Here is a 12,357-nt window from a genome sequence, read left to right on the forward strand (position 1 = left end):
TCTTTTCAACATATTCACAAACCAACTGTCATATACATAGTTAATGAAGATGTCCTCTATTCTAGTACTGTGCATGTATGCTAAGTTGCATCAGTCATCTCTGATTCTGTGTGACCCTATGGACAAGACCCTGCCAGGCTCCCCTGTCCATAGGATTCTCCAGACAAGAGTACTGGAGTGGGTTACCACGTCCTCCTCCGGGGATCTTCCCGACCCAGGAATCAAACCTTCGTCCCTTGATCTCCTGCATTGGCAGGCAGATTCTTTACCACTAGAACCATATCCTGGTACTTTAAGTATCTACGAATAGATTAAAAAAAAAAAAAAGCAGCAGTATGGGAAAAAAAGTCTTAGGCTCACATGAGATCTTAGGAGATCCCACTCTTTGAATAAGTCTTCATAAAGCTGATTTGCCGTGATCGTCGGTATGGGGCTTCCCAGGCGGCGCTAGTGGTAAAGAATCCGGCTGCCAATGCAGGAGACACAAGAGAGGCAGGTTCGATCCCTGGGTTGGGAAGATTGCCTGGAGTAGGAAATGGTGACCTGCTCCAGTATTTCTTGCCTGGAAAATTCCATGCACAGAGGAACCTGGAGGGCTACAGCTTATGGGGCCACAGAGTTGGACATGACTGAACACCACTCATAGTCAGTATGAGGTATGCACTTGTGCTCACAGGAAGAAAATCCCCAAACAATACCAACTCAAGTGGCCTCCACTACGTCCACTCATACTATAATACACGAAAGTGTGCAGACACAATGGAAATGATTTCCTCCTGTGGAACATACCCAAAGACTAGAGAAACAATCATTTTGAGGAAAACATTTCAACAAAGATGGATTTAAATTTTGTAAGGACGGTCTATCAACCAGTCAGACATCCAGACAATATAATCTGAATTAAGTCATGAAGGATAAGGGTGATTTGGTATTAAGAGTCTGACGGAACTGACCTAATGTTGAATCATAACCAAAACCAGCTGCTACAGCCTTAGGAATCCATTGTTTTCCTGATAATATGTTCACATGACTATCAGTTCAGTTCAGTAGCTCAGTCATGTCTGACTCTGCAACCCCATGGACTGCAGCACGCCAGGCTTCCCTGTCCATCAACAACTCCCAAAGCTTGCTCAGACTCATGTCCATGGAGTCGGTGATGCTGTCCAACCACCTCATCCTCTGTCGTCCCCTTCTCCTCCTGCCTTCAATCTTTCCCAGCATCAGAGTCTTTTCCAATGAGTCAGTTCTTCCCATCAAGTGGCCACAGTATTGGAGTTTCAGCTTCAACATCAGTCCTTCCAGTGAATTTTCAGCACTAATTTCCTTTAGGATAGATTGGTTGGATCTCCTTGCAGTCCAAGGGACTCTCGAGTCTTCTCCAACACCACTAAAAGCATCAAATCTTTGGCGCTCAGCTTTCTTTATAGTCCAACTCTCACATCCATATACGACTACTGGAAAAACCATAGCTTTGACTAGATGGACCTTTGACTATCAAGTAGACACTATAATTTCCCATACCACTAAAATACTGAGTGCAGACAAGCCTGGTGATTTTTATTTTTTATAATTTTCTATATTGGCCAAGATGGTTGACTATAGAGACTTCTCTCTTTAATAAGCAAAATATGCAATCTTTCTTACATTTGTGTTCTCATTATCATGTTTTTATGACAACTTTCATAAAGGAAGACTCATAAAAGGCAAGCACATTTGAACCAATTTGAAAAGGATAAAACTAATGCCGAAAAGGAATAGTGATTTATTCTGGGGTCAGTGAGGCAATGGCCCAGATGAAACCAGAACACAGTTCAGATTTAAAATCAAAATGACCTCAATGAAAACAGATCAAATGGTGCCCCCAGGCCATACTTGTTGGATATTATGTTTTGGCTGGAAAAGCAGACCACGTAGCTTTAAGAATAAAAAACGATGGCCTGCTGAGGTATCTATTTGGTTGTCATCAAATAACAATAGCATTTATTTATCATGCCAGGCACTGTACTAAACGTTTTATATATACTCCATTTACTGGGAACCACTATGGTCACAGTATTAAGAAGCGATGGAGCCAGGTCTCAAATCCATGACTACCTGACTCTAAAACGTGTGCTCCTATGCAAATAGTTTAACCCTTCTGTTTGGCATTCGTTACGAAAATGTTTTGCATTTTCTAGTACGAACAATTCAGTGTGAATAAATTTTTTTCTGACACCTGATAAACTCCATGGCTGTGGCAAGAACACAAAGCACTTTATGATCCAAGCATCTACACCCCACCCTAAGCCACCTTGAACTGAGAAAACAAACACCTCCAACTAGTTGTACCATTTGTCCATTAGTGCCGCCAATCAATCAAAAGAACTCATATTTGTGCTGATACATAGTCATGCTATTCTAAATTGTGGCCAAGAAATTAAGTCAGTGATAGCAAATAAGTAAGAAACCAAGAAGAAAAATAAGGTATACAAAACTTCAAGGTTTTTAAAAGCAAGTTTAACAAAGAAGCTCCTGTATTTAAAAAAAAAAAAAAAAAAAGCCACAGTGAAGCTCTCAATATGAGTCCTTAAGAATAACTTAGGAAACTATGGAACAAGATTAAAGAAGGACCCCCTGGACTGAGGCCAGGACTCTCATGGACTCACTCCACACTGTAAAGCTAACAAATAAAATGCTCACGATTATTCAAGTCTTCTTGCAGAATAAACTTGGGGTGGGGGGAGCAGTGCTCAGCTGCTCAGTCATGTCCAACTCTTCGTAACCCCACGGGCTATAGCCCACCAGGCTTCTCCGGGCAGGGATCCTGGAGGGCGTTGCCATCTCCTCCTCTAGGGAGTGGGCCCAGCCCAGGGATGGAACCTGTCTCCTGAGTCTCCTACATTGGCAGGTGGATTCTTTACCATTCTGAGCCACTCTTCTAAACATATCTTCTAATTCTAAAGGGTTGAAAATATGGAATATTCAGCAGCCCAGGCATGTGAGAAGCACCATAAAATCAAATTTAGAGTGACCAAAAGAAAATGGGAATTTCTGTGGTAATGGATTTCCTTTCCACAAGTGTTCAAAAAAAAAAAAAGGAGTGGGGCGGGGTATGGATTCTCATGGCTGGAATGATTCACTTATAGTCCCGTCAGAAATAAGGGAATAGGTTAGGAAAAAATGATTCTGCTGAGGTAGATGGCTCCAGGATTCTGCCACTTGAATTCAACTCACTGGACTACAGTTGAAACATTCCTATTCCTTAAATTCCTTCCCTGTATATATATGGCTGAGTCCCTTTGCTGTTCACCTGAAATTGTCACAACATTGTTAATCGGCTATACCCCAATACAGAATAAAAAATTTAAAGATATATATATATATATAAAGAATAACCCCATCCATTCTGTAAGTTGTAGTTTAAGCAGCAAGGGTTTTTTTGTTGTATGAAATATCAATGAAACTGATTCTTTTCCCCTCGATCTTCACCAATCAATAAAATTTTGGGATGTCATATTAAACAAAAAGTTAAAAGGCTGAAGGAAGCTAGAAACATCGGACTGGGTTTCCCCTCATTAGCCTACATACAGAATCCTTAAAAGCTCTGTAAACCAGAAGAGAATAAAATATTTGTCCAAAATTTATTTAGAAATTGCATTTAAATTGAATTTAACAAAACTGTTTTCTGGGTTAACGTCTTTACACCCTGATGTGTATGAGAGAACTTATTGTGAATTTTGGAAGGCAGAAATAGGAGTATGTGTGTTTTGAATAGCATTACTTCTATTAAGAGTATAAAAAAATAAACAATTTCACTCAGAAAACAATTTAAGTCTTTACATTATCTATTTTAGTTAGATGCCATTCATTGTTAATGACTTCCTGGTCAGCAAATACTCCTTTTGGCCTACTTAACATTTGATTCCGTTAACAAAAAGGACGTGACTCAGATTTTCTCTGGATGTATCTTGCATTCCATGCTTGCCAGGCGCAGTGGCATGCAGTGTTAATATTAAGCATCAATAAGTACTTATACTAAGCATCAACAAGTACCTTGATGGCTTCTCCGCTGGAGAATTTGCCTTACAAAGTGATCCTGTGACACTCATGAAAAAACGCGAGGTACAATCGGGCCATAAAACTTCTAAAGCAATCTTAAAAACAGCGTTCGTTGTGTTTTTAAAGCAGTAGGCTAACTCATGGGGTCTGGTGCCTCCAGACTAGTGTGGTATCAAAAGTATGTATTATTGACTGTCACAGCATAAGCCCATTTCTGAAGTTAATACATCTTCTTAATTAAAAAAACCTGAAAGGAACTGTTCATTGATCACAGTGAAGCTTACTGGAATTTATTCTTTTCATTCTACTTTTTTTTTTTAAATTTTATTATTTATTTGGCTGCTCTGGGTCTTATTTGTAGCATGTGGGATCTAGCTCCCTGACCAGGGATCGAACCTGGGCCCCCTGCACTGGGAGCTCAGAGTCTTAGCCACTGGACCACCAGGGAAGTCCCTCATTCTACTTTAGTACAGAGATGTGAAGAGCAATATACCAGAGAGATATCTGAGGAAAAGTATATTTAACAGCTCACCTATTTATTCTAGTGTTTCCCAGGTGGCTCAGCGGTAAAGAAACCGCCTGCCAATGCAGGAGACAGCGGACACAAATTTGATCCCTCTGGGGAAGATTCTCTAGAAAATGGCAACCTACTCCAGTATTCTTGCCTGGAAAATCCCAGAGGAGCCTGGTGGGCTAAAGTCCATGGAATCCCGGAGTCAGACATGACTGAGGAAACATTCATTCTATTATTCAAGTATTCCAATTCTAACTCTAGGGATTGAACTGTATACATTAGGTAAATACAGCATTTCTGATCCCTGATGGTTCTTAGAAAGAGATTTGGATTATGATGTTTTTCTTTACAGTGAGTGTTTTAACAATGCAATTTCCCATGGGCCAAGAGTGCTTTGGATACCCCAGAACTTATAGAAGTATGTCCAATCACACTGCCCCACCCCCACCCCCTCTGCATCTAAGGATGACACACTCTTTTTCCCTAAGTCACGACAGCCTGAAAAGTAGGAGTCTACTTATAAGACCTAAAGATAAAAATGTTTGTAATCAGAGCAATTCTCAAATTAACTTAAAAAAATCCAACAACTTAAAAAACTCCCATATTATAAGGACCCAAAGGGAGGACAGGCCAAATACTGTTATCATTTAAATGGCAGTATTCATCTTGAAAGTATGGAGTGGACCAAAAAGTTCTCTCAGGTTTTTCCCTAAGATTTTTTTTTTTTTTTTTTTTTACCAGAAAACCCTAACGAACGTTTTGGCCAACTCAGTATAGTAAGTACAGAAGTTTACTGTCAGATAATGACATTAGATCCTGATTAAAACAACTTTCAGATTCATCTCAAATTTAACCCTGTTTCATGTTAAGAAATAAAATGACACTGAAAGTTTCTCTTCAAAATGTAAGAACAGAGGAAGAACCTACATAAAACAGTCAAAGTTGACTGTCATCACTTTTTACTAAAAATGATGACCAGAACTAGGGCAAATCCACCTTAGGAAATCAAGGAACTACTTAAAAAAAAAAAAAAAACAACTTAAGGACGTGTCTACCTAACTGTAAGTCAAAATTTAAGCCAAGCAATACAATATACAATGGCAATTCTCTCAATCTCCAATACAAAAACATTGCCCATAGACTCCTATCAGAATTGAAAACACTTTTTACAGCACATAATATAGCTCAGCTGGTTAAGAATCCACCTGCAATGCAGGAAACCCTGATTTGATTCCTGGGTCAGGAAGATCTGCTGGAGAAGGGACAGGCTACCCACTCCATTATTCTTGGGCTTCCCTCGTGGCTCAGCTGGTAAAGAATCCGCTTGCAACTCGGATAGACCTGCATTCAATTCCTGGATTGAGAAAATCCCCTGAAGTGAAAGGCTACCCATTCCAGTATTATGGCCTGGAGAATTCCATGGAATGTCCACGGGGTTGCAAAGAGTTGGACACGACTGAGTGACTTGCATTTTCACTTTCAATATTTTGTGTGTTATTGGCAAGGACAGAGCCCCTTGTGAAAATTAAAACAAACAATTCTTTTAAAAGTCAGACTAAGACCCTTACCTGAACTGTATGTATCTTAGCAATATCAACAGTTCAAGTTTACATGGTTATTTGCTAGCTGGTTCTGAGCAGTAGGATTAAATCAGACTTTACTTAGCACTGTATTATTTACATATAAAAAATGGACCAAAGAGAAATATTATATGTTTAGTAAAAATGTTTTAACAAGCAGTTTTAAAAATAAAACTTCACAAAAGTTAAACTTACTAAATGTCTTAAGATTTTTTAAAACTCAAAAGTAGACGTATTACACAGTTGGGGCAGGCGGGGGAAATCTCCCCAAAAGTCCCTGTCCAGGAAGAACAAGAGGGACATCAAGATGTTCTCAGCAATTTCCTGAACAGCAGGAAATGAAAGGCTGGAGATACCGAGCTTTGATCAGTTTACTTTTTTTTTCTGAATAGCCTTACTCATTATTAACTGATGAAAGATAACACACATATAATATTAAAAACTACAATCTAATGGTTCTACTGTCATGATTTGTCAGTTAAAGCTCAAGTAAGAAAAAGTTCATTTGGTTCCCTAGTGCCCCCGCGGGGAGGCAGGGTGCTGGGAATCTATCTAGTGGACCATTTCAGAACTATGTAACTTTTATTTTACATTATTAACTTCACTTGTAGGAAGTTGCTTTACTGATTCAGATAATTATATCCTCCAAGGTAATACTATACTCAATTTCATGCTAATAGAAAGTTTCTTTATAAAAGAGTCATGTTTCTCACTTCTTTCCACAACTCATTCAAATGACTGTTTCAATCATATAAAGATACAAGATGCACTAGGGTCTATCTCAGGGTTTTCTTCTTTTGATAAAGAACTAGCAGATTATTTCCAAGTGCAATTTAACTGAAAACACCATTTCAACTTCAAATTTATTTTAATGATATGTACAGAAGTAAACAAATTACAATTAAAATGGAATCGGTTATGTTCATTACACATAATTTAAAATCATGCAACACTGCATGGTAAAAACAACAGCTTCATTCATATACAAAAGAGCATTATTTTGAGACTCATGATAGTATAATGAAATTTTTGACGTAAGCTTTTGGTAAAGAGTATTTCATAAAAATTTAAAGACCTGATTAACCAGTTAATGCATTATTAGGAAAGATAGTAAACATTATTAGTAAAATGAGACTATAAGCAATTAACTTGAAAATTACACCAGATATGGGGTTGAATGTAGTCTCCTGAAATAAATGTTTGGTTAAGAAAATAGCTTTGAAAAAGATCTCATACTGAAGCTATGTATTTACTTTGTGAAATCAGGTTATATAAATCAATAGTCAAGTTTATTCAGTTAAAGAAAATATGCCTATCCTTTCTTATACTCATAAATAAGTACTTATACAGTCTTTATATACAAGTGAAGAAAAGTTCAATGTAAAAAATATACTGCCAATCCACTTATTATGGTTGAAATAGCTCTTAATCTACACATTAAATTGCATTGATGAAAATGTCCAATTTAAATCACATTCAACCAGTGTAAATATTTAAGCTAAGTATTTTTGTAAACAAGAGAGAAAAATAAATTCTTTCATTTCATCACTGGGCCACAACCTACTTCTCGGCTTAGAAAGCTATAGAAAGGCTCAGCATTTAATCAAATCCAAACCTGCTAAACTTGGAGTAAACAAAGTGAATGTTTTCAAAGTGCATAATTTCCAACTCATCCACTTGTACTGGTTTTCCAATTCCAGTTCATCAGCAAGAAAATAAAATGTACTTAGCTATAAAAAATACTAAGGAATGTTATTGAAAAGGAAAGGCTATTTGGTAGAAGTAACTACAAAAATAATTAGTTTAAATTTTTGTAAAGCTTTAATGCAAGAACATCAGTACACATTCTTTCCATTAACCTTAAAGCACGATCAATACCAAGATTTCAAATTTCCACCTTTCAAGTACTTGAAAAAAAGTTGTAACAAAGTGTCTCTTCAAAGAATGATCACGCAGGTGTCAATCTGCTGACATTTGGGGGCATGGCTATCTCTGTTGGGCTGTCATCTCTGCCTCCACCGGCAGTAAGGACAGGCAACGAGTTACTCTGAAATGCAGATGCAGGACAAATAGTCATGCCAACGTTTTCATCTTCCCCATTGTCTGAATCTGGTGTTGTAACTTCACTATCCTGAAGCCCCAGGATCTCACAAACTGCTGGTGGCAACTCCTGAATAAGAAGAACCAAATATAAAATCATCATTCACCATAGAGGAAAAGTAATCACAAATTAACACTTACTATTTAAGATAACATCGAACATTTGTTCTAACAGTGCAATTGTTATGCACCTTCTCAGACCTTCCTTCTCCACTCAAAATGAAATCCAAACCACTCTTTTTAATAAGTGGTTTTCTGATCTTCTATTCTGAATTAGCCACTCCCCACCCTACCCCTCCCCACCACTCCCACAAACACACTGTTTTCTAACATTCTGCATTTATTTCATTTTAACATTTTGTATTTATTTCATTCTCTTTCATTCTTTTCCCTCAATACACAAACGTTCCTGAGACTTGAAAAGTATCACTGACAAGTTTTGAACAGAACAGCTATCAAATAAATATTTATAAAAGTGAACTAAAACAGGGCTTCCCTGCTGGTTCAGTGGTAAATAATCCACCTGCCAATGCAGAAGACACAGATTCGATCCCTGATCCGGATGCCGTGGAGCAACTAAGCCTGTGCGCCTCGAGTACTGAGCCTGGGAGCCTCAATTAGAGAGCCTGGGTGCTGCAGCCACAGAAGTCCATAAGCCTCAGCTCCCCAAGCAGAGGAGCCCCTGCAGGGAGGAGCCCCTGCAGGGAGGAGCCCCTGCAGGGAGGAGCCTGCGAGCTGCAAGGAAGAGCAGTTCCCACTGTCCTCAACCAGAAAAGCCCAGGCAGCAATCAAGTCCCGGTACAGCCGTCAGTATATAAATACATACAATTGTAAAGAAAAAAACTGAGCCAAAATAAATATTTGGAACCAAGAACAAATGACACAAAGACTAAATAAGAATTCTCTTAAAAATCTGAAAACCAAAATACACCAAAAGTATAATAGTTTGGTTTAAATTCAGGATATAACACCTCAAACTTGCCTTATTTTTAGAGACAATTAAGAGCTTGACTGATATAAATGTAATGACACTGACCAAATAATATTCATTTAACTATTTCTGATTAGTATCTGTCTTTACTTGAAGACACTATATATTTAATATGAGGTCCTATTCTGTGTTCACTAATTTGATAATATATCAATGCTTCTACAGCCTCTCTTGTTGTTGCCAAAGTGTTTTCATCACTTTTATCATTCTGTCTTATTACTGTTTGTCTCCTAGCATAATTATTCATTGTTTTCAATTAAGTGCTGTAAATCTATAATGGTAAACAACTGTTAGCTAATGCTTTGTGTCTGCCATCAACTTACTAATTTAACTTCTAAAAAGGAAAATTTTGTGACCTCAATCCACCAAAATCATACAGACAAAAAATCTTTTGATTACTTAAAACAGTGTATACCTTGCATTTTACCATCTGTAGTGAAATTGCTTCTGCCTTGCATAGTACATCTTCCACATCAATTTTCATGGACAATTCATTGATATGCTAGAATAAATCAATAAAATAATTGAAACTGAAACACTATTATACTCTATTACACAATTTATTACTAGTTATATTCAGTCAGTTCAGTTCAGTCGCTCAGTCATGTCCGACTCTTTGTGACCCCATGGACTACAGCATGCCAGGCTTCCCTGTCCATCACCAACTCCTTCTGGAGTTTACTCAAACTCATGTCCATTGAGTCGGTGATGCCATCCAACCACTTCATCCTCTGTCGTCCCCTTCTCCTCCTGCCTTCAATCTTTCCCAGCATTAGGGTCTTTTCTAATGAGTCAGTACTTCGCGTCAGGTGGCCAAAGTATTGGAGTTTCAACTTCAACATCAGTCCTTCCAATGAATATTCAGGACTGATCTCTTTTAGAATGGACTGGTTGGATCTCCTTGCTGTCCAAGAGACTCTCAAGAGTCTTCTCCAACACCACAGTTCAAAAGCATCAATTTTTCGGTGCTCAGCTTTCTTTATAGTCCAACTCTCACATCCATACATGACTACTGGAAAAACCATAGCTTTGACTAGATGGACCTTTGTTAGCAAAGTAATGTCTCTGCTTTTTAATAAGCTGTCTAGGTTGGTCATAACTTTTCTTCCAAGGAGCAAGCATCTTTTAATTTCATGGCTGCAGTCACCATTTGCAGTGATTTTCGAGCCCCCAAAAACAAAGTCAGCCACTGTTTCCCTATCTATTTGCTATGAAGTGATAGGACCAGATGCCATGATGTTAGTTTTCTGAATGTTGAATTTTAGCCAACTTTTTCACTCTCCTCTTTTACTTTCATCAAGAGGCTCTTTAGTTCTTCTTAGCTTTCTTCCATAAGGGTGGTGTCATAGTAGTTATATTACACTGTAGAAAAAATCCTCAAAACAAAATACCCTCAGACTACAAGTACACGGGAAATTTAATATATCCCTCATTAGAGCATTTCAAAGTTTTAAAGCTAAGGAACAGCTATTAATAATAAGCTTATGGAACATAAATCCAGCAGCTGTCCCAAGTCTACTATCTCAAAGTTATAAGCAAAAGTATTACTTTGTTTAGAAAAGTTAACAACATAAAAGAGCATTTGTTGAATTTGTTTCTCTTTCTAATTAGCAAGGAAAAAAATAATTGGCCAACATGTTCAACTTGCTGAACTGTCATTCTCAGAAAACTGGTCCTAGTATTGACTACTACTGATAAAATTTTAAGTCACTCAGGAGATTCAATAACACTCCAAGGAAATGTTTGTTTTCCAACAAAAAGAGGAAAGAGTCAAAATATTAAAATCTAAATTAAAAGAATAACTACCTTAAGTATTTCATTAAAGCCATAATGTTTTTCCATTATTTGTTGTTTTTCTGACTCCAGAATAGCACAACAGAGAAGAAGATGAAAATTTTTACATGGTAGTTCAGTCCACATTACCTATAGAAAATAGAACACAGTTAGTAAACTCTATCAATTCTAAAATATTTTCTTCATAGATAACGATTCTCAATTCTGAATGACTTCTATGCAAAGCAGAACTTGCCTAGATGGAGTAGTTCATTCTTTTTCTAGTTAAGAAATGAGGTGTGGGGAATGAAAGTCTTACCTTTACCCACAAACAATAAATGCATTATGATGAATTCCAAACATGTCTCTTTAGGTGACTACAGTTAGCACTGAGCCTAATCAATACTATATGGGTAAGGTGTAAGGGTTAGAGGTATTTTCAATATTTTTCTGAACCATCAGTTTTTAATTTTTAAATCATCTTCAGTTTCTGGAGGTGGGGGAAAAAGCTACATCATAGGAGTAAAAATGCAGTTATACACTGCATGGAATCAAAAACACCCAGAGGTAGCTCTACATTCTAAACAACAAATTATATAATAAATCAGAATATCTCTAGTTGTGACAAAAACTGAATCAACCACTCAAAATTTATACCCAAATGTGTACAACATTTGACCATTTCTTCCTAATCAATGTCCTAAAACTTAAAGTCTTAATTTCCTCTGGTTAATGTACTTAATATCTTTTTAGAAAGATCAAAGACTCATGTAAACAATATTATTAAAGCATACCAGAAGTATTTTTACTTCTTTTACTAAAAATAAACCAAGTAGAATCATTTTAAGACTAAATCCATTTTTGAAAGTTTAATTATAATGCAATTAACCTCAAAGATTTCATTAAAAGTCCTAATTTATTTGGTAAACACAGATTAAGGAGTTATTACAATTATTGAAAACTTTTCAAAAGAAGCTGATACTAATTTAATGAAATTGATAAACTTTAAAGTACAATTCTAGGTCAAGAACATGTAAGTTTTCCTTCTAATTTCAAACAAAGAAGTGCTCCTCCAGAAAGTGGGCATCCTTCAGTTAGTGGCTCACCTTCTCTAATGGGAGCATAGCCTCCAGAAGTATAGGAATCAACCTCCAGGTGTAAAAGCCTCAGGATACTCACTGCATATTAAGTTTACTTATTATTCAAATAGAGTATTTCCCCCATTCTTTCCTTGGCAAAGTTTCTGTCACCTTTACTTTTATAAAGATAAGGTAGTGGACGGTCATTATACCAATAGTCTATTTCGAAAGCACTACCATCTGTTAACAATTAACAGACATATGAGAAGAAAATATATCTTG

At 37.0% G+C, this 12,357-nt stretch overlaps 1 protein-coding gene across 4 annotated transcripts in view; it reads right to left on the reverse strand.

Annotated features, from left to right (window-relative positions):
- Positions 1 to 6,977: 6,977 nt before the first annotated feature.
- The window catches only part of TBC1D15 (TBC1 domain family member 15), a 70,842-nt gene continuing 65,462 nt past the window's right edge, over positions 6,978 to 12,357 (reverse strand). For 2 of the 4 annotated variants that reach the window (XM_040233878.1, XM_040233877.1), the window contains exons 16-18: positions 11,030 to 11,146; positions 9,639 to 9,725; positions 7,931 to 8,302 (exon numbers count right to left, since the gene is read on the reverse strand). In XM_040233878.1, coding sequence (XP_040089812.1) covers positions 8,081 to 8,302; positions 9,639 to 9,725; positions 11,030 to 11,146 — 426 coding nt within the window. In that variant the 3' untranslated portion in view covers positions 7,931 to 8,080. Of the gene's footprint in view, positions 8,303 to 9,638; positions 9,726 to 11,029; positions 11,147 to 12,357 lie in introns of all 4 variants that reach the window. The other 2 variants (XM_040233876.1, XM_040233880.1) reach the window with 2 other exon arrangements.

Source organism: Oryx dammah, unplaced genomic scaffold (genome assembly GCF_014754425.2).
Source record: "Oryx dammah isolate SB20612 unplaced genomic scaffold, SCBI_Odam_1.1 HiC_scaffold_29, whole genome shotgun sequence".
Classification (NCBI taxonomy): domain Eukaryota; kingdom Metazoa; phylum Chordata; class Mammalia; order Artiodactyla; family Bovidae; genus Oryx; species Oryx dammah.